This window comes from Megascapheus bottae, chromosome 17 (genome assembly GCF_031878675.1).
Source record: "Megascapheus bottae isolate mThoBot1 chromosome 17, mThoBot2.hap1, whole genome shotgun sequence".
In the NCBI taxonomy this organism is placed as follows: Eukaryota; Metazoa; Chordata; class Mammalia; order Rodentia; family Geomyidae; genus Megascapheus; species Megascapheus bottae.
In genome coordinates this window covers 37,317,668-37,343,703 of record NC_143525.1, presented here as the reverse complement: position 1 = coordinate 37,343,703, position 26,036 = coordinate 37,317,668, and the positions used below count along the sequence as shown (strand labels likewise).

The following is a 26,036-nucleotide window of genomic DNA, read 5'->3' as shown; positions in this document are numbered from 1 at the left end:
GGTTTTTTCTGTGTAGTTTATCTCATGGACTTTTCTGCCTTGTCTGGCATCAAACCGTGATTCTCTCCTGAGTAGCTATGTTTATAAGCGGGAGCCACCAGCGCCTGGCTGTACCCTAACCATTTTGAGCAGATATTCATATTATCATGATGAACTCTTTTTTTTTTTTTTTGCCAGTCCTGGGCTTGAGCTCAGGGCCTGAGCAATGTCCTTGGACTTTCTCAAGGCTAGAGCTCTACCGCTTGAGCCTCAGCACCACTTCTGGCTTTTTTCTATGTATGTGGTACCAAGGAATCGAACCTGGGTCTTCATGCATGCTAGGCAAGCACTTTAACCACTAGGCCAAACTCCCGGCCCCTATCATGATGAACTCTTGCTAGGAGCCCCAAGAAGATACTATTATAATCCCATCCAACAGCCAATGAAACTAAGGTCCTGGTAGGTCAGTTGCCCATAGCCATTGAACTGACCATGTCAGTAGAAGATCCACTGCCATCTTCTGCTCTGTCATGTAACACTGTGGCCCCAAGACAGTCGCTTACCCTATTTGAGCTTCTATTTCCTCATTGTTGAGAAGGCTGGAGACTCTCAGAGGCCTACATGCTGAGGTGTGAGGATGGACTAGTTTTGGGACATGCTGGTGGTTAAGGTAGCTGAGGGCCAATCTCTGGGTCTTCTCTTACAGGAATTAGTATGGAGCACTGACTCCTGACACTCCCCACTCCCTATCTTTAAAGGTTAGGGCTCACCTGGCCAAGGTTGTCAAAGTTGTACTTGTGCCGAACCCATCTGTAGCTGGCCTCGGCACAGTCGGATTTGTTGGTAATATTCCTGGTGTCCTCACCCTGGCATACGAAGAACTTCCCTTTAAAGAGCTGGACATACATGACAGAGACAGTGAGAGAAGGTCAGGGAGCCTAATACCCCAGGCCCAGCCCTACCCCTGCTCTGGGCCTAAGAACTCTGGGTATGCCCTGTGAGGAGGGTTTCAGCTCCATAGCCAGTCAAGTCAATGTCCCTGATGGGAGCCTTCCCAGAGAGGGAGGACAGGGAAGAAGGGGGTGGGGAGAGTCTTTCACGTTTTCCTCAAAGCTAAGTTAGTAGTGTTCTGGTGCGTGGTGTGGGTCTTTGGAAATATGTTAGAAATATTACTTTCCAAGCTCACCCAAGATCTATTGAGTAGACCTGATCCTTTATAAACTGCCTTGGTGATTCACAAGTTAGAGGACCATCAGGCTAAGTGTTTCATTCTCACAACAACCAGGACAATGAGAGATTTTTTCAGACCCACTCTACAGATGAGAAAAACTGAGGTTTAAAGACTGGATACTCAGTAGCTGGCAGAACAGGGCTGGAATGTGGGTCTGTCTGGAAAGGTCACTGTCAAACCAGGATAGACCAGGAGGAAGGGAGGACCAAGGGGCCCGGAGTGAGCTGCTTGGGACAGATCAAAAAGCACTGAAAGAACTTCAGGACTGAGCTCAACAATGGTTGACACCCCCAAGCCAAGGAGGTGGGGAAGTGGGCAAGGGGGCGGGCAGTGGGATGTACGTAGGGTACAGGGCCTGGCAGAAGAGCCCGGGGGAGTTCTGGCAAATGCAGCCTGGTTTGGGGGCTGGTGAGTTTCTAGGAAATCAGGGAACAACCCTCCCCAGGGTACAGTGGGCATCAGAAGACAGAGGAGCTGGTGGCTACCCAGACGTTCCCACACTGCCTCAACAGCCAGCTGACTGCCCTGCAGCTGGAGCAGGGACACTAGAAGATGGAGTGTGTGTGTGTGAGTGTGTGTGCGCACACGCGGGCACGCAGGGGGGTTTCCCAGCCCCCCCAAGGCGTCTGCTAAATCCTGCAGGCAGCTCTAGCTCTTTTTCCTCTAAAGTCAAGTTTCCTCTCTGGGCCAGAAGCCAGGTTTCCCCAGCAGCCCCACTTCCTGCCTTGTCTGGGGTCTGCACCCGTCTGCCTGCCAGCGCTCCACTAACCTGGCCCAGCTGTCTGGGCCCTGAATCCCCAGACCTGGCATATAGCCCGCCTTGCTCAAGCTGGGAAAGAAGGGAGATCCCCAAGTAGTCTTGGGGCCAGTGTGGGCCTGTGCTTGGGTGAGCACAATGTGGGAGGAGGGGGAAGGGGCAGGGACTGGAGTCTGCAGCTACCATGGGCCTGAAGTTTCTCTGGTGCCAAGTCTCCTTTGGAAATCCTCTTCTCCTTTCCCAGTAAGAGACAAATGGACCTGAGGCCCAGATCCTGGAGGGAAGAATCTTTGTATATTCTCCCTGGAATGATAGTGGCAACAGCCTGGCCCAGGCGACAAGAGGAAGAGTACACTTCAGGCTTTCATAGATAGACCCTTGGGCCCAGCATACCTGAACCCCCAGAATGCCAAAAATGATGAAAAAGGCACAACAGATGACCACAATGTTGCCAATGGGCTTCAGAGAGGACATCAATGTCTCCACCACCAGCTTGAGACCCTGGGCCCGGCTGATTACCCTAGAGAGGACAGAGAGGAGATGTGAGAGAGGCTCTAGCTCAGACACTCCTTCTTCCATGCTCTGATCTCAGCCCACGGTCCCTTCATCAGCTCTGTTTTCTGAGCCCACTGTGCAGAACAGAATCATCTTTTCATGGAAGCCCTCTCCCCGATCTGCAATCTCTCCAAACAGGTGGCACACACTCTCAGCTCCCACCTCCCCAGCCCCACCTCCAGGAAGTCAAATGTTCCCTGAGCGGAGGTGTCTCAGGGAGGTATTCCCTGGGGATGCAGGGAGCAGGAGACAAACGGAAAGAGGTGTGTGTGTGTGGGTGGGTGGGGGGAGAATATGGATATCACAGCCAGAGAAATCTATTAAGACAGTATTGTCCCCTATCCAGGGGACACCCTAAGCTTCCTGAGTGAAGGTGGGAATGAATGCTTGGCTGCAGGGGGCTTTGTGAGGGTGCATTGGCTGTCAGGAGCAGTAATGCTCTGGGGGGTGGTCCCTGACAGATGCAGAAGGTGGGACAGCCACAAGAACATGTGTCACCTCACAGGAAGGGTCAAGTGTCACCCCGAGAGGCCCCCCAAAGGGAGAACGTTGGCTCTTCTTAGAGGTCATGAGGACGCTGGCTTTGGCCCTTGACATGGCACCCCCTCGGTTATGTCCCCTAGAGAGGCCCTGGATGGGCATGTGACACTGGCGAGACACACAGTAAGGAAAAGAGAGCCGGAGGGTGTGTTCTGGAGGGTTATGATTGGAATGCCACGTGCACTGGGGGGTCCCAGGCAGGACACAGGAAGGACTGGGACGTGACAGGTATCCTCAAGGAATCCATCTGCTAAGGAGGGGGATGAGTGGAACTCGGGGGGTGGGCAGGGGCGGGGCGGCACCTGAGCGGGCGCAGGGTCCTCAGCAGCCGCAGCACCCTCAGCATGCCCAGGATCTTGGTGCCACTGTCGGAGACCATGGACACCAGGATGTCGATGACCGAGATGAGCACCAGCAGCCCGTCCAGCACGTTCCAGCTGCTGCGCAGGTACGCCTGCTCCCCGAAGCACCAGCCCAGAGCTACCACCTGGAGACCACCGCCGTGTCACTGCTCATCTCCCCCTGCGTCCCCAGCCCATCCCCCCACCTTCAACGACATCCACCGTCCCCGTGCCCATCAGGAAACAGATTTCCCAAACGAGCAGCCAAACCCCCATCACCTTTACGGTCATTTCGGCCAGAAAGACTGCGGTGAAGATGTAGTTGGAGAGGGTCAGGAAGATGCGCTCCTGCAAGAGAGAAGAGGCAGGTGCTGTTCGCCAAGAGGCCCCACCCACGGGCCAGATTAGTTCTGCACACAGAAGCCAGAAGCGCAAAGCGGCTTTGAACATTTGAAGCAGGAAGATGACCCCTATGCTTCCCCAACAATGCAAACAGCCTCAAAAACCATGCTCTCTCTCGCTCTCCTCTCCCCCTTCTCTCTCATCAGTGCCAGCCTCTAGTTTCATTTTGCAGCTCCATGAACGGTCTTGCCCCTACTCCTGAACAGAACCTCCCCCAAACACGTGGCTCCTATGGGGACATACTCTGCACCGCAGGACCGGTGCTGCTATCCAAGTCTCAAATTCCAGGCCCAATTCCCCGATTCCTTCCTTGAAACTAGAGCAGGATTTAACTTGATCTCTGACTCCTGTCTGCCATCCCACCCTCCTTACAGCTTTGCTTTCCTGCTGTGTGCCTCAGAAATAGAGCAGCAGACAAGCGAGGGGGCCCGGGTACAGACTCCACAGATACCGCATTAGTGCTTGGCATGAACAATCTAGTATGCTGGTGTCTATGGGCTGAGGTCAGCCCTGGTGGCAAAGAGAGGGGCGTAGAGAGCCTGCGCCACAGCTAGTAACATAAGGATGAGACTGGGGAACAGAGAAAAGGAAGGAGGGGAGTAGGAGCAATGAGAACTGGGGATGTGGAGGCAGCAATAGGGCCTACACAGGGCCAACAGGGAACTGTCATCCTCTTAGCCAGGACACTGTTGTGCCCACCGAGTGCTAGGCTGGCTCCTCCATTCCCTAGGCTCCTCCATCCCCCTCCCTGGCCTGGCTGGAGCCCACCCTAATGGGAAACAGAAGCCCCAGCAGCAATGAAATCTAAACAATGATGTGGGAGGCACTGAGCAGGGGTGAGGAAGGAGGAGGGCACCTCTGGCCACAAGTGGTAGAAAATGCTGAGAGGAGAATCAGGCTCTGTTCTATGCTGAATTGCTCAAAGGAAGGAGAGGCTGGGATGCTGGTCTGGGAGAGATGGTTCCCAAAATGGGCTGTGCTTATTCCAAAAAGAAGAGGCCCCTAGTTAGGACAGCCAGCTGTCATGCCTCTAGCTTCTTTGGCCTCAGGAGGACGGACAGGTTCCCAGCCAAGCATTAATGACCAACATCCCCCAACTAAAGCCCAGAAAACTGACCTGGCTGTGACCTGACAGGACCAAAAGGAGGAAAGAGTGGCTTCCTTCTTATCGACAGGGAAGACTGGGTGACATGTCCCTAACAATATGTCAAGTCACAGTGAAAACAAGATCCTAAGTCAGGGGACCAGTCTCGTGTGCACCGCCCTCTCACAGGACAACACCCATGTGCCTTGTGAGCCTTTAGTGCCCAGAACAGAGAGCGTGTTGTGACAGAACACCTGGCTGAGTTGGTGTGCCCAAAGAGGAGAAACTGAGGCAAGGAGAGGATCCAGAAGGTTATGTCCAAGAGACCCAAGGGAGGATCCTGACTCCAGTCTGTGATGTGTCACCCTCGTCAGGCTGATGACTTTCCTGGCCTTCTGGCTTCTCCTGCTTGTTCTAAACACGGACCCAGGAAAGGCATGCCACCCCAGGAAGACTCCACAGCTACGGTGACAGTCCCAGTGACTCACAGCACTGTGGGGATCAATTTTGGGGCGCTCCATGGCAATGGTGATACAGTTGAGGAAGATGATGACGAGGACCACGTGGTCAAACATCTTGTGGGTGATAATCCGGTGACAAAGGAGGCGGAATCTATTCCAGGACAGAGGTAAAGACTGAGAGGGAAGGCACTGCTCGTAGATCCTGCCCCCTGGGGTCCCTTCCTCACATCCCCACGGCAGCACAGCCCTGCACAGCATAGGCCAGGGCCCCAACCTACCTCGACTGGGGAGGGAAGATGTAGGCAGACCAGGAGTCCCGCTCGCGGCAGCAGGCAGGGAGCCTGGCTCGGATCCAGGCTCGGATCCGTTCCCCTTTGCTCTGTGGGAGGAACACTGGGGTGTGAGCAGGACCAAGCTTCCAAGACCCTCCACCCCACCCCACCCCAGCCATCTTGACTCCCGGGCAGCACTAGACCCCTTATCCTTACGTCTAGCCCAACACTTTGCTGTACCTTCCTCTCTCTCTAAAACCACCTCCCATCTCCCTTCAAGCCCTGTGGATTGTCTCCCCTTGAACATTGCCATTACTCCCTGTTTTATCTCCCCCTCCACCCCTGTCCCCCTCTCAACCTAAGCTTTCTGCTCTTCCCGTCCCTACCTCCATCCCAGTCCACCCCTCATCCTCCTGCCTTCCCTCCTCCCTCCCTCCCTGCTGGGCTGGAAAGCTGCATCAATTATCAAACATTGTACTCATCACAGCTGTCTGGTCAAAGACACACCTGGATGGAGGAGACTGGCCCTCTCTCCTCACATGCTAACCCTGTGTCTGGGATTCCTGGACCTCATCCCCAGAGTAAAGGGCAGGGGCATGGGGAGGGGGAGGGGGGAGTGTGCAGAAGCTGGGGGAGGATGGATGGGTAAAGGACAGGCTGGAAGTCAAGGCTTGTGATGAGGTCCAGATGAGAAAAGAGAACAGGAAAGGGACATCAGTTTAGAGAGATGAGTGATGGGTCTTTCTGAGTCACAGGGGGAGGGCCATGAAAGATTCATACACATCTGCCTGAAACCATTCATATCCACCAAAGACGGCACAGCCGCAGCCCCAGGCATGACAGAGACCTGGGGCTCTGCAGGATAGCAGAGGGCGAAAGCTGACCTGTTTGGAGGTCAGCTTGCAGGCATCTCTGGTGACATACTGTCCACTGGGTACAGCCTGCCCTCTCTTACGGTCAGCAGTGAAGGGTCTCCATGTCCATGAGGGACTCACCAGGTTGCCCTCATCATCCCCGTCGTCCCCATCCAGCGGTGGGTCATCGGGCCGTAGGGCCTGGGCCAGGCGCCCCGAGGCTGACTTGCCATTGCAGTCCTGGTGCTCAGAGGCAGAGCTGCGGCCGCTGGCTGTGCGGTGCAGCCCGGGCACCTGCAGTGTGTCCGGCAGGTCGAAGGAACTCTTGGCCTCACGCTCCAGGGAGCCTCGATGGCGCCTGTCACTGCCTACTGGGCTAGCCCGCTCTTCTTCCGAGCTCTCATCCTCATCCTGGCTCTCCCGGCCCTCACCTGACAACAGGGACCTTCTCTCCCCACTAGGACTCCTTCGCTTCAGGCTCGGGGCACGTCCCAGGCTGTTCCGACTGGAGCGCCTACTGGTCCAGCTGCTTGCAGCACTCCAAGGGCTGTGTGGTGAGCTGCGGGCACTGGGCTGAGGGGTAAAAAGAGGAGGAAGAGTTTCATTCAGGGCTGCAGAGCTCTACCCCTCTCTGGTAAGCCTCATTGGCATGACATTGAGAGTGAAATGCCCTGGACTCCATGCCTGGGTTCAGATCCTGGCTTCCCCATTCAGCTGTGTGATCTGAGGCAAGTTATTAAACTTCTCTCTGCCTCTGTTTCCTCATTTGTGAGGGAGATATGGAAATAGCCCTTGTTCTTCATTTAGTTGGAGACAGGTAATATAAAATAACCATGAAAAGAAGCTCACACAAGTCAACTCAAACAAGAAGACAACCCCATTAAAAAGTAGGCAAAGGGGCTAGATATCAGTAGTTCGTGTCTGTAATTTTAGTCCCTCAGGAGGTGAGATCTGCGGATCATTGTTTGAAGCCAGCCCAGACAGGAGAGTCCGTGAGACTCTTATCACCAATTAACTAGCAAAAAGCTAGAAGTGGAGCTATGACTCGAGAGGTAGAGTTGTTAACTTAGAGCAAAAGAGCTCAGAGACAGAGCCCAGGCCTTAAGTTCAAGCCTCAGAACCAATATAAAAACAAAACAGGCGCCGGGAGTTTGGCCTAGTGGTAGAGTGCTTGCCTAGCATGCACAAAGACCCAGGTTCGATTCCTCAGTACCACATACATAGAAAAAAGCTGGAAGTGGTGCTGAGGCTCAAGTGGTAGAGTTCTAGCCTTGAGAAAGTCCAAGGACAGTGCTCAGGCCCTGAGCTGAAGCCCAGGACTGGCAAAATAAAAAATAAAAAAAAAAAATAGGCAAAGAACCTGAATAGACATTCCTCAGAAGAAGGCACACAGCCAACAGGGATATATGAAAAAAAATCACCATCACTGATCACCAGTGAAATGCAAATTAAAAGCATAATGAGCCAACACCTCCCACGTGTTAGAATGGCTATCAAGATGGATATGGGGAGAGGAAAGCCTTGCACACTGTTGGTGGGAGTGTAAGTTAGTACAGCCATGATGAAAAACAGCATGAAGGTTCCCAAAAAATCTAAAAATAGGACTACTGTAGAATCCGGCAATGTCATTACTAGATATATGTTGGAAGTATTTGAACTTAGTACATCTGTTCTATGTTATTTGCAGTCCTGTCCACAATAGTCAACATAAGGGCTATCAATTGATAAATGGATAAAAAGAAATTGTATATGGCTTGTTTGTTTAATGGAATACTATTCAGTCTTTAAAAAGAAGGAAATTCTGCTGGACAAGGTGGCTCACACCTGTAATCAGAGCTACTCAGGAGGCTGAGATTTGAGGATGGTAGTTCAAAGCCAGCCCTGGCACTAACGTCCCTGAGACTCTTATCTCCAATTAACCACTAGAAAACAGGAAGTGGGGCTGTGACTCCAGAGGTAGGGCAATAGCCTTGAGCTGAAGAGCTCAGGACAGCGCCCACGCCCAGAGTCCAAGCCCCATGACCAACAAAAAAAAAACAAAGAAATTTTGTCGTTTGTATTAACATGGATAACCCTGGAGGATATTACGCTAAGGGAAACAGGCACAGGGAGGCAAACACTGCATGGTCTTACATGTGGACTCTAGGAAAGTTGACAGCATCCCAGTGGAGAGGCTGAGATCTAAGAATCATGGCTTAGGGGCCGGGAGTTTGGCCTAGTTGTTAAAGTGCTTGCCTAGCATGCATGAAGACCCGGGTTCGATTCCTCGGTACCACATACATAGAAAAAAGCCAGAAGTGGTGCTGAGGCTCAAGTGGTAGAGCTCTAGCCTTGAGAAAGTCCAAGGACAGTGCTCAGGCCCTGAGCTCAAGCCCAGGACTGGCAAAAAAAAAAAAAAAAAAAAAAAAGAATCATGGCTTGAAGCCAGCCTGGACAGAAAAGTTCATGAGACTCTTACCTTCACTTATCCACCATAAAAGCTAGAAGTAAAGCTGTGATTCAGGTAGTAAAATGCTAGCCTTGAGCAAGAAAGCTCAGGGACAGTGCCCCAGTCCTGAGTTGAAACCCTAGGTCCTATACACAAAAATAGTGAAGCTGGGCACAGTGGCTCACACCTGTAATGCTAGCTACTCAGGAGGCTGAGATCTGAGGATCACAGTTCAAAACCAGCTTTTTTTTTTTGGTCAGTTATGGCTTGAACTCTGGGCCTGGGTGCTGTCCCTGAGCTCTTCAGCTCAAAGCTACAGCCCTACTACCCCTTGAGCCTCAGCCCCACTTCCCCTCTTCTAGTGGTTAATTGGAGATAAGAGTCTCACGGACTTGAATGCCTGGGTTGGCTTTGAACTACCATCCTCAGATCTCAGCCTCCTGAGTAGCTTAGATTACAAGCGTGAGCCACCGTACCTGGCTTCAAAACCAGCTTTGGCAGAAAAATAAATAAGATGTTCATCTCCAATTAACTACTAAAAAAGTTGGCAGAGTAACAGCCTTGAACAAAAAAGCTAAGACACGGACCGGGAGTTTGGCCTAGTGGTAGAGTGCTTGCCTGGCATGCACAAAGACCTGGGTTCGATTCCTTGGCACCACATACATAGAAAAAAAGCCGGAAATGGTGCTGAGGCTCAAGTGGTAGAGTTCTAGCCTTGAGAAAGTCCAAGGACAGTGCTCAGGCCCTGAGCTCAAGCCCAGGACTGGCAAAAAGAAGAAAAAAAAAAAGCTAAGAGATAGCACCTAGGCCTTGAATTCAAGCCCCAGTACTGGCACACAGCACATAGACATGAGCAAACTCTTTCTTTCTCTCTCATACACAGGAGACACACACACACACACACACACACACACACACACACACACACACACACAAACACAATAGCATATGTGTTTAGCAGTGTTTGCCACAGACTCAGAGATAAGATGAGAGTTCCACTAATGTGGTAATATGTGAGAAGAGAGGGGCCCCAAACCCTATTTTTCAGAAGAGGCTCTGAGAAGTCTTGTTGAAGGTCACTCAGTGAATGGACAGAAGAAACAGGTTAAGAATCCTACTCTTCCACTTCCAGGGCTAAGGCTCCTTCGCTTGCCTGCACTGCTAGGCCTGATTAGGGCTGTGTCCTTCGGCCTGAGGGCCTCCAACCCCTCTTCCTCCTGCCCGCTACTTCTCCCACCACGGACACCCATGTGCACCCCCTACCGGCGACTTCATCTCATGGGCTGCCCCCGGCTCAGCGGACCCACTGCTGCTAGTACAGCGGGAGCTGGGGCCCAGAGCCTCGCCCGGCCCGGTGCTGGAGCTCTTGGGCAGCGACATGGGTGTGGCGGCTGTGTGGATGATGAGAGGTGGTAGAAGGCTCTTCCGCAGCTCCGGGTGTTCTCCCAGGGACACCACTGCAAAAGGAGACAGGGAGAGAGCCTGAGTCCATTCAGGGCTGGCCTAAGGCCAGGGGCTGCGACCCCAGGATAGGTACTCACAGGCCAAGTGCTTCTTCCTGTTCCCATCGCCATCCACGCTGGGTGAGAAGAAATCGGGCTCTGACTCGGACTTAGTGGCATCTCCCTAGGGTGAGGGAGCAGTGGGCCATTAGGGCCCTGCCAAGCAGGGGGTCATTGGGCTGGACCAAGGTCTCCCTCTCTTCACACACACACACCACATAAAGGGCCACAGGAACCAGAAACCACGTCACGAGGCATGCACAGGAGCAGGCCAGACTACCCAGACTGGGGGCTGAAGTTTCACCAGGGCTGTGTCTCTGCCTCCTTCCAGCCACACCTTAAATAAAGGCTACCAAAGCCCACAACACAACCATCCTAGCTGGAATGGCAATAAGGCTGTGAGTTGGGGCTACAATAAGTGGCCAGGCAGGCTGGTGACACAGACCAGAGGAGCTGCAGATCTGACTGAAGTGTTCACTGAAGCCTCAATCCTGAGTGTCTACTTGAGGCTACCAGGCCGCCATCCACGGCTCCTCCTTTCCCAAGCTTCAAATCTGAGCCCCCACCTCCACCCCAGAGGACATTAAAATACTTTGGCCAGCCAGAGTGGCCCAAAGATGTCATTTCAGTCTGTCTTCCTCTGCTCTCTACCTTCTCCAAACCCTAGACCTTCTCTGGCCCCATTTCTATTTCTCTATCTCTGAGATACTTTTTCCCCCCTTATTTCTTAGCAGGTCAGTAGGTTCCCCAGTAATTACATACTTCTCTTTAAGAAATTATTAAAAAAAATACTTGATTGCTACTTTTGATAAGGACATAAATATTGGGTAATTGGCATCTCAGGGGATCATTTTCATTAACTCAGTTTACATCTCTAACGAGGCCTCTAATTATCAAGTGGGATCTCCAGGGGGCTGCTTGAGATGTGCAGCACCATGGGGGTCCCCTGGGAAGCCTGGCTTCGCCCCAAATTCCAGTGCCAGTGGAAGGAAACCACGAGGCTCATGCTCAGTGTGCGGGCTATAGGACAAATGTGTCCTAAGGTAGCGCGCGGGCTGGTCCTAATCAGGTGATTAGGGAGCTGGAGACTTGGCTGAACTTAAAATTCCAGTAATGTTCTGGTAAAAGAGCCACACCCCCATTCCCACATCCTCCAAGGACCTGTCCTGAGTTGAGATAGTTTGGGGTCTCCAATGGAGGCCCAGGGCAATGAGTGAAAGGGAGAGAAGTAGCAGGGGAGCATGTTCCATGGTCACAGGTCTTAACTTCACTGAAGCTGTTGTCCTGGACTCCCCTGGGACCTCCGTGTGGACACACAGGTTGTCCTCCCCCCAATACACACACACACACACACACACACACACACACACACACACACGCACGCACACAGAGGATTCTAAGTCCCTTCCTCCTCTAGCCTATCCACCAGCCTGGCAGGGATGGGAACGTGCCTGCGGGTTGATGAGGGTAGAGGCCAAGAGGTTCCTCCATTCTGTGTCCTCCAGGGGGAAGGGACTTAAAATCAAAGCAAATCTCACAACATCAATGACCACCACGGCTACCACAGGTCATACAGCAGCTAAGCGTGAATGGGAGCACAGAGGACACGGAGGTGGAATGGGGGCGGGAGGGGTGGGGACAGGGGTGCAGGGGCATGCTGACTTGTGATCTCGTACCTACCCCCTGGGAGTCGACAGGCAGCTGAATACAGCTTAACTGTCCACTCGCATCTTCCCGTTTGCTGATTTCCTACAGGGAGAGGGGGAGGCAGGGGAGGGCCGCTGGTCACCGGCGCTGGGACCTTCAAATAGCAGCAGTGTCCCAAGAGGATGAAGACAAGGAGGTCCACACCCCATAGCAAAGGGAAGCGAGAGACACAGGGTAGGGTGGGAGAATGGGACCAGATGGCCTTGCAGATTTCAACCACAGCCCCCACCGTCCCCCACCCCAGGCCAAAATGAATCTGAAGGGTGTGGACAGAAGCCACAAATATGGGAACAAAGGCAGGGAAGGCTCAAGGCTTCCAGTCACCCTAGAAACAGCGATAACCATGCATGGAGGGGGTGGTGCACAGCGATGTGTCCCATCACAGTGACACCACCAGGACCAGTCTCTAGGGACAGGCACCTGAGATCAGTGAAGTTATGAAAAATGACGCAGTTCATGCAGAGTAAGAGGCTGTGGGTCAAAGACCCTGCAACGCTAGCATCTCCAGCTCAGAACACAGTTTCCCGGTCTCCGAGGCACTGGTGCGAAGTAAAGGCAGAGAGAGCAAGGAGAAGGGGACAGAAGCCAGTGACAGGTCGTCAAACAGGAGGCACAGTAAGGCCTCCAGATTTCTCAGACTACCAGCCATAGTCCCTCCAAGTCAGAAGGAATCTGGCTGCTCTGAGGGGGATAGGATATGACAGGTAACACTGTGACAAGTAACATGGCACGATGGCTCTGATGTTGTTTAATATCAATTAATGGCCGCACACAGGGCCTTGCTGCCTGCTCATTTAATTAAGTGTGTGGATGATAAATATACTGGAATTCAGGGCGCTGCTCCCCACTGCGAGTCAGGAAATCAACAACCAAGCAGGCTGTGTCCCCAGGGCTACCCCCTGCCCAGTAAGATGAGGCAAGTGGAGGGTTACTCTTGAGATCTCCTGCTGGGAAACTCCATCAAAAGGGGACAGCTGTGCCCTACTCTGAGGTAGGTTGGTGTGTGTGTGTGTGTGTGTGTGTGTGTGTGAGAGAGAGAGAGAGAGAGAGAGAGAGAGAGAGAGAGAGAGAGAGAGAGAGAGAGAGAGAAGAAAAAAAGAAACCAAACCAAAACAACATTCCAGACCAATATAACAGCAAAGCCAGACTCTCTCTCCTGTTAGATCTCCATCCATGGGACCTTTCAAAACCCCACACAGGAGAGAGCACCCTCCATCTGTGTGTCACCACACTGCAGGACAATGGAGGCTGGTCCCCTGGTTATTTCAGAGCTATAACTACTGATCACCGTCACGAAGGGGTGCCACACCTCTGTCATCCCAGCCCAAGGTCCTCATCAGCACTCTCTCTGTACGTAAAGAACTTATACTCTGAAGACTGGGGGCCTTTGTTGACCTGTCCATGCAAGAGCCACTTGCACAGCTTCCCAGCAAGGCCAGGGTGACCGTGCTGGGTTGGAGCTGGCCAGGCAGCTCTGTTCCCACACTCAGCCATCGCTGCTGCCTAGCAACCAGGCCAGCTCAGCTGCACTCAATTTAACAAGGTGTTGGGGAAAACTGAGTGGTGGGGAGAGGATTTGTCTGTACTGGGTACCCCCCAGGACTGTTATGGTAGCTGATAGCAAGGAGCAGGCTTGGGTATTTTCCATTTCCCAACAGACTCCCTGGGAATTATCTGTGAGGGAAGCTTAGTGTTCGGAGCTGCTGTTTCAAAGAGGCTAAAAGGGACTCATCCTCACTCAACTCTTCCTCCTGTAAGCCACAAGCAACAGTCAGGTGTGAGACCATAAAGACACTGGCTCTTGAGGGAGCCCTATAGGACCCCCCCCCCCCGCCTGCACCAATCAACTCTTCAGGGCCCAGGGAAACCCCAAAGAAGTGTCCCATTCCAGGAAGAACACTGATAGCCTCCTTTCCTATTAGAAGCCCAGCTATCCTCAAAGCCACCCCCACAGCTACCCTCACTGCCACCCAGCAGGGAGGGAAGTCAATAACAGATAACTACTGAATTGAAACCAAAGCAGGGAGAAAGGCTGGTGTGAGATGGATACACCTGCAAACTGCCCACCCCCCAACTTTAGTCTAGGCTGGCCTATAGGGAACAGCCCTCCCTTGTAAAGGCTGGGAAAGGGTTGGAAAATAGATTTTTGTTTTTCCACTGTGTGCTAGGTATTTATAGACCAGGCCGCAGCGGGAGTTTCCATCCGGGTCACCCAGAGAGAAGTGGACCAAGAGCTTCTTCCAGGCCCAACCTGGAGCATTTCTAGGTTGGGTCAAACCTGGATTACTTGAGATACCAGGATGCTAGGATAGGATCTGAGGGCTCAGGTGGGAAGAGGCAGAGCTGAGGGAGAAGGCAGTAGGGGGAAGTGGGGTACAGCCCTTTCAACAAGAGGCTGGGCCCTGGCATGGCCAGGGTAGGATCAATGTGAATCAATATTAATTGATGACGGAGGTGATGGGAGTCTGGGCTGGAAATAGGACGCTCATCTCTGCCATGCCTGCAGCTAATTGGGCTCATTTCTCACCCTGGGCAGCTCAGCCCTGTCCTGGCCCTGGTGGCATCTTTATCAGTTCAGCCTGTGCTCAGATGACTTGCACGCAAGCCTCCCACACTCTTTAGCTCAGATGGCTCTTCCCCAGAAGCACTGTGCTTGGGTAGGGGGGTGACGGCGGGGGGTCCAGCTGTACCACTTGCACCTGACCCTGGGCTTGGGAAGGTTCCAGTTGACTGAGAGAGAAGCCCATTGGACACTAACCTAAAATCCAAGGATCCTACCCAGCCATCTTGTCTCCTGTGTGAGGAGACAGGAGGTGCATGAGATCCAGTGCCATCTACCCTGAGGTATTGCCAGAGGTACCTCCCAGCCTGCCCCCTACACGTGGAGCAGAGGGAGGAAGAGGCTCAAGACAGGCAGTCACTCCTGGGAGTGGGATTGGTTTGGACAGGTAAGGTAGGTAGAGCAGGGTGTTACCTCTGCCTGGAAGCCCTCCACCAGAATGGCGACCAGCAGATTAAAGAGCACATAGTTGCCGAAGGTCATGAGGGCGATGAAGTAAAGTGCAGCCCAGGATGACGTGGAAGCCATGCCATTGTAGAGGACTTTGTTCCAATCCTCTTGGGTCAGGATCTGCAGGCAGAGGACAGGAGTCAAGACCTTGATCTGAGATGACCTCCACTCTCACCCCTGCCCTGTGTCCCTCGCACCTGAAACACAGTGACGATGGCCCAGAGCAGGGAGTCAAAATTCTTCCGGTCTGGCAGCGTGTCCCCATCCCGCTCAGATGCAAACTTGCAGCCAAAGAGATGCATGCCCAGGATGCTGAAGACACAGACAAGACTCAGGACCCAGCATTCTCACCCTCACCCCCCACCACACACACACACACTCCACATCCTGCTCCCTTGCACCGCCCACCTTTCTCCTCTCTCCCCTCTCTCTTGAGCATGCGCTCACCTGAAGATGAAGATGAAGAGCATGAGCAGCATGCAGAAGGTGGCCACGTTGTCCATGGTCTTCATGAGCACCACGAGCTGCCGCTGCAGCGCCGGCAGGAAGCGCACCAGCTTCAGCACCCGCATCAGGCGGAAGGTCCGCAGCACCGACAGGCCACCCCCCTGCTGGCCCACGATCTCCCACACGCTGCAGGAGGGTACAAGAAGCCTGAGCCCTACACCTTTGCACCCAACTCTCCCTTTCCATGGACTCAACACGTCTGGGGCTTGGCTGGCCAGCCAGGCACAAGGAAGGAAGCTTGAATGGGCCCTGGGACCCCAGGGCTAGAGGTTCCAAGGTGGGGAGGAGTCAAGTGCAGCCCCAGTACCCTTTCCTTAAATCCAGCCAAGCAACAACATCCAGTTATGGAAGATTTGCTTTGTTCTCCCCTAAGGAAATCGAAAGCCAATTCTAAAACCCGGTTCTCCTGGCTCCAAGCCGGTGATGGGAGGGACTGGAATACTCTCCCAAGGTCTTGGAACCCTCAAGCAAGTTGCTAATGGCTAACTTAGTTTCCAAGCACTTTGCAAGCAGGGAAACTGGCTGAACTTCACTACTCTACTTTCTCCCCCAAAACCACCTACTCCAAGTGGGGTTATAGACACAAGGCAGAGGTGACTGGAGAAAGACCCAGCCAAAGGAGTTGTGTACCCCATGTCTACAAGAACAGATAGGGCCAAAGGAGAGGATGGAGTTGAGCAGGGGCCCACAGACATGGTGCAGCCTATGGCCAGTGTGGTCTGTCTCCAGACTCTTCCACCCCAGAAGAACTGGCTGGGCCGCACAACCCCTCTCCCTATACCACCCCTGCTGGCATTCTTAGAGCAAGAGGCAATGGGAGGCAGTCATACCTGATGACAACAATGACACCATCAAAGATGTTGTAAGGGTTCTTGATGTAGCCAAAGGGGCCATACACGAGCAGCTTCAGCAGCATCTCCAGGGCAAAGAGGCTGGTGAAGACAATGTTGCTAATCTCCAGGGCATTGGTAAGCTCTTCGGGCTAGAAGACAGCAGGGCATAAAACACTAGATTCATCCTTTAGCCCCATATCTTGGTCCTTCTGGAACCCCCGGGAGAGAAGCATGGACAGAAAGTCCAAGAGGGTTCATGAGGAAGACACTCCCTGCCATAGCCCTCAGGGTCCAAGAGGAAATGCATTTCAGGACAGCCACCTTAGGAAAGAAAGGGCCACATAAAACTCACAGCCCCAAACTCTAGCCTTGAAGTCACAGACTTATTAGGGTGTATGTGGGGGTTTTGTTCTATCTTCTCCAGGATCTCAGAGACTGTCCTGTCCTGTGCTACTACACCAATGCAGTGGCCCAGGTCAGGAAGACACAATTTAGTCAGCTAATATCAGAGGGCCATAGCCAGAGCTTCACATGCATAGCCATAGTCTGTGGCCATCAACTGCTCATGAACTTAGCAGCCTTCTATTGGACCACCACCAGTTATGCTTGCTTCCTTCCTTCCAGACACCCCCCTCCACTATCCCCCGTCATGAATGCACACAGCCAATGAGAAAGCAGAAGCCCCCCCCCCCAACCAGATGAAGAAGTACTTGCAGCCTCAGCCTGAGACCAAGCATGACACCTGGAATAATCCTTAGTCTATTCTGTCACTCACTCTGTGACCTTCAGCAATATTCTCAACCTTTCTGGCCAACTATAAAATGTCTGAGGTGGCCGGGAGTTTGGCCTAGTGGTAGAGTGTTTGCCTAGCATGCACGAAGACCCGGGTTCGATTCCTTGGCACCACATACATAGAAATAAAAAAGCCGGAAGTGGTGCTGAGGCTCAAGTGGTAGAGCTCTAGCCTTGAGAAAGTCCAAGGACAGTGCTCAGGCCCTGAGCTCAAGCCCAGGACTGGCAAAAAAAAAAAAATGCCTGAGGTAATTCCTTTTATGTTCCTACACATGGTCTGAGATTAGGACCAAGAATGCATCCTAGAGAGGCCCTCAGAAGAATAAGTGACAAACCCTGTCTCATCTGCTGTTCCAGCTCACTAGCCACATTCTTCCAGTATGGAGTGCTGCCTGTACGCCTAGCAATGTACCAGGCATTGAAGAAACTGAAGAAGAAGAAAGAAAAAAAAAAACCAACCATGCCAGCCTCACACTCACCTCCCAAGAGCTCAGTGTCTAGCTGGAAACAAGTTGTACACACACTAAACAGCTGAATAATCACAAGGGGCTTCAAATCCTGCCTCACTGCCAAAATAAATGATCCGAACAATAAATATGGGAATTCAGAGGAGGGAAGCTGAGAGGTGAACACTGAGACAGGCTCAGTCTCGAAACAGCACTTGAACTCCAAAGGTTGAGTGAGTCTCCCTTGGGGGCTCATGAAAGGGAGAAGAGGGTTACATGGGAAGCCAGAGCTAAAGCTCCGGGAGGGGGGGGGCTTAAAGGGAGAAAGGGAAAAGGGATGGGAATATAGCCAGGCTGAGGGCTGGGATATAGGTAGGGATGTAATTGGTTCAAGGAAGCCGACTGTCTACCTAACAAGGGAAAGGCAAACCCAAAGCCCCAAGTCCATAGAAGCAGCTCCCAATGCGTGAGTTAAAGAAATAGGGATGGAAACATGGCTCAAGAGGTAGTTCACCTATCTAATACGCATGAGACCCTGAGTTCAAACTGCCATAAAAAGAAAGAAGTAGGTAGCCAAATGAGGTCTTCATTCCATCAGACACCACCTCCTGCTCACCCAGCTGCTTCATCTGGCTGCACACAAGCATAAAGCCAGCTCCTGGGCATGACCAAATGTATCCTAATGGGCCAGTCTGTGCAGCCAGCCTGGAAGGAAGGGAGGAGAGCTGGCAGAAAGGGTTTTCTCACTAGCAGGGGGCTGTTAGGGGCCCTAGGGCCATAGCTACTCAGAGATATACTCTATGAATGGGGTTCACCCTGAAGGTGGCCTGGGAGGCAGAAAGGGTTAGCAGGCAGGGCAGGGAGCCAGCTGAGCAGAGGGTGAGGAGCTATGGGGGTAACATACAGCATACCACTCCAGAAGATCGAAAGCAAGTTTTGAGCTCTGTGAGTAGGAGGCAGAGGGGACATTGCCAACTGACCTAGTTAATAGGGTTGCACTGAGGAAAGACCCTTGGTCCCTCCAGCTCGGAAATGGTACAGAAGGAGGTGTGGCCATGATCCATGCAGATAAAGCCCAGGGCTCATCTGCCTCCTGATCCTACTTGGATCACGATTTGAATCTCAAATTTAGTCTGCCAGGAGTGAGGGAGTAACAGTGAGCCTGCCTCTGGGTCTGTTACCCCATATTCCATGCTTGGGCTGGATAAAGATGGCAAGTAATAACCACATAGTATGAGATTCCCATGTCTCTGATTCACCATTGCTTTACTCCATGAACTAGCACATAACCACCCTTCTCTGCTTGGTGCTTCAGATGAACAGAAGAGGCTAAAAGATGATAGATGCTTGGTTCCAAGTCACAGGTCAGGAAGTGTTAAGGATAGAGCCCTACCCTACCACACCTCACCCCGCTAACACTGGACAGTCAAGATCCAGACCCACGAGGGGCTTGTGAATCCACACACAGGAATAGGCCAAATGTTCATGCATCTTCTAAGGGATATAAAATTATATTTCAAACCAAGAGAGACACATGAATAAAGAACAAGCTGATATGAACGCATAGCGGAGGTATACTTATAATGTGTAGATTTCACACATCATATAAATTATATAAATTGGCAACCCAATCTGACAGCCCAAACTCCAAAAATGCTCCAAAATCCAAATCTTTCTGAATACCAATATAATGTCCTAAGTTCTACCTGACCTTACGTGACAAGTCACAATCAAAATACAGATGTTAGCCAGGAGCTGGTAGCTCACACTTGTAATCTCAGCTACTTAGGAGGCTGAGATCTGAGGTAGTTCAAAGCCAGCCCAGGCAGAAAAGTCCCCATGATACTCTTACCTCCAATTAACCACTCAAACAGACTAACATCAAAACTGGAAGTTAACCTATCACTCACAGTGGTAGAGTGCTAGCCCCGAGCAAAAGAACTCAAGAACACCTAGGCCCCGAGTTCAAGCCATACAAGCAACAAAAGAAAAAAATACAGATGCACTGCAAATATTATGTAAGATTACCTTCTGATAATATGTACATGGAGTATATGAAATATGAATGGATTTTTTATGAACGCATGGGTTCCATTCCCAAGATATCTCATTATATACATGCAAGTCTGAAATTTCAAATACTTACATTTTGAATGAATATAACATATTCAATTTCTCCTTCAAAAGAGCTCTGAAGACATTTTTCATTTTTCTTTTTTGTGGTGCTAGAATCTGAACCCAGGGGTGTGAGCATGCTCAGTAAGAGCTTTACTATCATTTAGCCATATCCCCAGCCATATTACTTATATTTCGGGTTTTGAGAAGGGTCTCATTAACTTTTTCCGGACTGGCTTTGAATTTTCAATCTCCCTGCCTCTGCCATATAAGTAGCTGGGATTACAGGCATATGATACCAAACTTGGCTAAAAAAAGTATTTTACAAGTAGCTGAAAGATTTGATATGTCTTTATTCCATTAGCAAATCCTAATGCTCCCCGGGCATGCACAGAGGGCTGGTTTCATTCTGTCCCCAATGTCATCACCTGTGTTCTCCATATTTAGTACCAATAGCTTGTAACACATGCACCCCTCTCTCACTTTTCACACCAAGGAGTTCACCAATAAGGATGGTGCAGGGGACCTTTTCAGGCCTACATCATCGGTCCTCAGAGTGGGGCAGGGAAGCAGAGACTAAAACCTCCTCCCTAACCTGACAAGCAGCTCTGTTGAAGCATGCATGTCTGCTGCACATATAGCTGAGCCAGGCACTCTTCCTTCAGCCTGTCCTGTCTCCTGTACCTACTCAGGCACCGTGCCTCTTTCCCAAGTCCAGTAATCCACATACCTCATCCCCATCTCAGTAATCTAGGCAAACGAACAAACAACAAAAAAAGCTCTCCTGTACTAGACAACCAGGTCTGTCCATGATACTAAATCAGAGGTTGGAATGTTTTTGTAGATGTAGGACAGGACATAGGGACACAATCTTAGTAACATGCTTGCCCTAGGGACCACAGCCGTAATTCTGGCCACAGCTGCCTCCAAGGGGCAGAAGCGGAACTTGTTTCTGCTGAGGCCAGCATTTCATTTCCTTTGTGCTCAGGACCAAATGAAGGAAGGATGGGATCCTCCCAGAGGGCCAGAGAGGCTAAGGCTGGGTGAGATGTGACAGCTAGATGGAGGTCACACGGCTCCCTCAGAAAGGCCCACAGCCTGGTCTTTTGTACTTCCCTTTTACCCCTGACCTTGGAGCCCTTTCCACAATGTCAACCTCACCCAGAGAAAACCAATGCCGTATACACAAGTGCGCTCAAGCAGGTTCCGGCCTTGCCTCACTGGCTCTCAGCCTCATAAATCCTTTCTCAGGTCTCAGTTGAGTTCTCCCTGCTGTTCACAGATGTTGGGGTCTAGTGGAACCTTGTGAGAGGAGAGGCCAGAGAACCCTGACCTCTGCACCAAAGATCCTGGACCTCTACTCTGTGGTGATACTCATTGTAAATTCTTCCTCCCCTCAGGTTGGTAGCAAAGGTGGACCCGGGTGAGCTGCCCCCTACTTCATATGCCCAACACTTTCCGAAACCTGCACCATCTGTCATCTGTGAGAATATTCTTGATGAAAAGGTGGGATCACACCTGAAGACAAGGGGCCTGCCAACTCTGAGATTTCCTACTTATGTAACCAATGCCCACTCCAGTTAAACAAAGTAACACCATCCTATGAAGAAACTGCTCTACAGAGCAGAGGAATTAAAGCCTGTGAAAACCTGCAGCCCAGGACCAAGCCTGGATGGTCCCATGAGCCCAGACAGAGCATCTATGAGCTGTAGCTCAGGAAAAAACAAGAGTTCCACAGAGCTAGGGGCAACTGAGGTGAGTAGCCAACTGACCCGAAGGGGCACAGGAAAGAATACGTGGGGAAATCTTCAGGATCAAGAATCTAGAGGGTAGAGAGGGCCCACAGAGCTCAGGCAGAATGGCCTCTAGCCCGGACTGGGACTGGACTTGCTTCTGTCCACAATGTTGCTATTAAGGCTTGTACAGAAAGGGAAGAGATTTGTAAAATGGTGTATTAAGAAGATTAATCTGGCTGCAGTGGTGGCACCATGTGAATGGTGTGGAGGGGAGAGATGACCAATTAGGGGATATTGCAGTGGTCCAGACAGGAGGCCTGCGAGCCAGCCCTGAAAGAGCGATGTACATTTTCTGGGAAGGTGTGAAAGGATGAACAAGATGAGCCTCTCAGAGCTGAAGGGAGGCTGAGATAAGTCCTCCAGCCCTACCACTCCCCCTAAAATCCTCTGCTTCCCAATTCGGACTCCTTGGCTCACTTGACTTCTGCTATTTGGTTTTGATTGAGACAGCGTCTTGCCCTTCTATAGCTCAGACTGCCCTTAAACTCACAATCCCCCTGCCTCTATCTTTCCAGTGCTGGAATTAAAACTATGTACCGCCATCCCCGGCTTATCTCGACTTTTGAAGGCTCTGCCTGAGGTTCCTACTCACACCCCCTGGCGTAAGGAGCAGCCAGCCTGCAGGGATGGAGACCAGTCACTGAATCAGAAGAAGGTAAGCCTCCAAGGGGGTGTGGGAAGTCAGGGGACAGCAGGGCAGCCCTAAGGAATCCCCCACAGGCCTCCCAGATCACAGCCTAGCCCTTCCTTCTCTGCTGGAAGCTGGCCTCTCTAAACATAGCCCCCCCTCCCAGCACTAACATGTCACTATGTCCCCAGTGCCTCCTCACCAGACACACAAGGTGAGAGCTGACTTGTCAGCCATTTGCTGCCATCTCCCCAGCTCCCAGAAGGCTTCTTCGTAAACATACGAGCCAGGTAGAACAGCAGTGTCATCCAGGCCCCTGCCAGTTAAAAGCCCTGTTGCCTCCTCCTGCCCCTCACCCTCATGGTCAGCTCCTGGCCCAGAGCTCATAGCAGGCCCTATAAAGGTTACCCTCGTGATGTAGATTTCAGGGGGCTCCTGCTGGGCTGGGCTTCTTGCCCAGGTGAGTCTTTCCTTACACCTGCATCTTTCCACTGCAGCTCTAGAACTGCTGAGCAGCACCAGAGTCACAGTCAAGGCTGTGCTGATGAGACAGAGCAGAGGGCAGGTCCAGGATTGCATTCTCCTGCATTCACCATCCTCCTCCTCGTCCCCTTTGTGGGTGTCTGCCTCTGTCCCCCTACAGCAGGGGGCACAGGACACACAAACTCAGTCTTGGCAAGTCAAAGAAGTAGGAATGGCAATGTGGGAATGTGGCTTGGAGGTAGAGTGAAGCCTGGGGTTTGATTCCTCAGTACCACATCACCATCTCCTCATCTCCTCTCCCCTCTCCCCCACCTGTGCTGGGATCTGATTTCCTAAATATTGCTAATCTCTGTGTCCATCAGTTCTCCACCCTCTTGCCCCTCTGCCCCAAAGCAGAAAACCTTCTACACAACTCCAGCCCCATTTATCCCCGAGCCCTGCTCACTCCATGTCAGTTCTCTCTAGGGACCTTCTTCCAACCATCCCTTTAGTGAACAGGACTTGGCAGCATTCAGCTGGGACCAGCCCTGCCTTGTGCCTGGTTTCCCTCTCCCTTTGTGACCACCTCCTGCCTGTCTTCATCCACTTCTCTCAGGCCAACTTTCCTAGTGCTCAGTCCAGACCCATTCCCTCCCCTTTGGTGCCCTCCCTCCACCATTGCCCCCACTCTCAACTCTCCAACTGTCAGTACCGTGTAGAGGACACTAAACAATCTCCCTGCAAATCCCTGGCTCTTCAAGCAGAGAGCCAGCGCCTGTCTGATATCCCTCTCTGCATGGCCCGCTGCCACCTCAAACTCAACACATCCAAAAACAAAGCCCCCTGCCTCCTCTGGAGAACCTGCTCCTTCTTCCACTGCCCGGCTCCAGCCTCCCCTGGCCAATCTGTCTGAGAACACTGGTGTTATCTGGGATGCATGCCTGTCCTTCATCCTTCCAGACAGTCAGGTGCCCGGGCCACAGGACTTGCCAATGGAACAACTGTTTTGCCTACAGCCTTTCTTCTCCTAGCTGGCCTGCTGTGGGGCTCCCTTTTTTTGGAATCAGCTCCAGGCATTGTCTCTCCCCACAATGCACCTACAGGGAACTCTGAATTTCTTCAGTACTGCTAAGACAGGTTCATGTCAATCCCTGCCCCAAAACGTCACTTCCCATGCTACTGACGCATTTCCCCGCCTGGCTCTGGAAGGTCCCCTCCTCACTACACCTAGCTGCTCTCTTCTTCCTGACCGCTCTACAGCCATGTTCCCTACAAACCCTTTCAAGTCCTTCACCTTGGGGTGAGCCCCTTCCCCTTGTGACACTGGGCATGAATGACTTTTCCTCTAGCATCTACATGGCATGGGTACTCTGGCTCTGCCCACCATCCCTGGCATTCTAGTGTTCTCTCCAGAGAGGCTCCCCATGCAGAATCAGGGAGTCTAGAATGAAGCGATGCCCCATTAACAGTCCTCAACTAGACATCACCAGGATAGTGCCATTCTTGTTCCCACCCCCAAGACGCCCTGAATGTGCAGGGCCAGATCAGGTGTCACAGGTGTCACAGCCCTGATGCTTTGCTTGGCTCCCAGCTTCAACTCTTTGACCTGGAGGGTCAAAAGATAGGCATGGGTGCTGTCCACAAAGCCTTGCCCTCAAAGGCTATTATTTGGGATGTCTATGCTACATGTACGTGTTTTGTGGAGAGAGAATGTCCCAACTTTCAGGAAAATGGAAAAGGAATCTGTAACTGACTGCCTTCAATTGTTGGAACATACCACATCTGGACACACAGACACACACACATCACACAGACACACACAGACACACACACACACACACACACACACACACCCTTCACCCCACCCGTAGCCTCCCTCCGCAAGTACAGCCAACTGCGCTCACTTATAAATAGAAATCCTCTCTGGATATGTATCTGGAGTGACAGGACAGGTCCAGAGACTGAGTGGCAAGCAGAATTGTTTGCTGCTCTGCCTCCTCTGGACCTATAAGGCCATCGCCCCCAGGCCTCTCTTCTCCCTGAGCTCTTCCAGACCTACCTGCTGCTACCTGCTGTCATCTTGCTTCTAGAAAATGAGCTTAGCACCTGGACCTCCACTGTCACTCAGACCCTAGAAGGGGATGCTTAGGAAGTACTTTTGTCCCCAAGACCCATTCCCTGGAGGGCCCAGTGCAGCCCAGGACAGAGACTAAGCCCACTCCTTCTCAGAGGTCCCAGTGTGGCCCCTAGCCCACATCTCAAATCTGCAACTACACCTGACAGAAACCTGACAGCCATCCTTACTACCTCCTGCCCCCACTCCCTACACACACAGGTCTGGGTCCTGCAGTTCAACTACCTGTCAGCTTTTCCCTCCCTGCTCCTGCCTAGTTCATCACAGTAGCCTTCTCCTTGGCTCCCTGCCTCTTTTCTCTACTCCCACCTTTCCATTCTCGCTCCATATAGCTTCCAAAAGACTTCTGATAAAACAGGACTTGATCATATCATTGACCTACTTGAATCTTTGTTGAGAACTTATCACCTTCAGGATAAAATCCAAACTCCTTCGTATGCCTCTCAGGATCTGGCCTTGGGTTTTGTTGGGGCTGTTTTATTTTGTTTTGTCCTCTCTTGTCACAGATCCATTCCAGCCCCACACTGTGCCCCACTCGTTCTGAAGGCCTACACTCAGTTTCAGTGTCCGGCGCCTCTGGACTGACCCCTTCCAGAGCCCTTCACTGGCTCCATTCTACCTATCCTTCAAACTCAGCTCAGAGTGCACCTCTCTCGACTCCACATCGAGTGACCTATTGGCTATGGTGAGAGCATTTCCACCATAGAATTTGGCAAATGCTATAAATCAGGATGTGTTGGGGGCTTATTTTGAGGATTGGGCATTAAATATGCATCAGCACATCACTGCTTAGGTCAATGCTGATGCCCAGGATACCTGTCTGGAAGGGAGGGAGGGATGGATTCCCCACTCTCTGTGCTCCGGGTACCACCCCTTGGCCGCTGTTGTATACATTTATACTCATATACTTCCTGAGTCTAGTCATTCCCTTCTCCACTTCAATGTCCTGTGCGATCACTGGTCCCTCTCACCAGCTTCTCTTGGTTAATCAATCCTGCCAGGCCTCTGCCAGTAGGAGAGTGGAGAGCATGAAACCATCCTTGGGATTCTGTTGTGTCAATACCCCAGACTCCCCACCAGTCCAGAGGTGGGTAGAAAGGGCTGGGGCCCCGTGGGTGGCATATCATCCTGGCAGGAAAACCAAATGACAAGCAAGTCTGTAACAGTGGGAGAAAACAGGACCTGGGGAAGGATAAAAGG

At 51.8% G+C, this 26,036-nt stretch overlaps 1 protein-coding gene across 23 annotated transcripts in view; it reads right to left on the bottom strand.

Annotated features, from left to right (window-relative positions):
- Cacna1g (calcium voltage-gated channel subunit alpha1 G) overlaps nt 1–26,036 on the bottom strand; it is a 66,566-nt gene that overhangs the window by 19,429 nt on the left and 21,101 nt on the right. For 12 of the 23 annotated variants that reach the window (XM_090351005.1, XM_090351011.1, XM_090351007.1 and 9 more), the window contains 14 exons: nt 16,461–16,612; nt 15,571–15,756; nt 15,321–15,435; nt 15,088–15,243; nt 12,087–12,155; nt 10,446–10,530; nt 10,168–10,361; nt 6,618–7,049; nt 5,629–5,729; nt 5,378–5,501; nt 3,683–3,751; nt 3,365–3,549; nt 2,361–2,487; nt 750–875 (listed from right to left, as the gene is read on the bottom strand). In XM_090351005.1, the coding sequence (XP_090207131.1) occupies nt 750–875; nt 2,361–2,487; nt 3,365–3,549; nt 3,683–3,751; nt 5,378–5,501; nt 5,629–5,729; nt 6,618–7,049; nt 10,168–10,361; nt 10,446–10,530; nt 12,087–12,155; nt 15,088–15,243; nt 15,321–15,435; nt 15,571–15,756; nt 16,461–16,612 (2,121 nt within the window). The remainder of the gene's footprint in view (nt 1–749; nt 876–2,360; nt 2,488–3,364; nt 3,550–3,682; nt 3,752–5,377; nt 5,502–5,628; nt 5,730–6,617; nt 7,050–10,167; nt 10,362–10,445; nt 10,531–12,086; nt 12,156–15,087; nt 15,244–15,320; nt 15,436–15,570; nt 15,757–16,460; nt 16,613–26,036) is intronic. The other 11 variants (XM_090351014.1, XM_090351008.1, XM_090351017.1 and 8 more) reach the window with 2 other exon arrangements.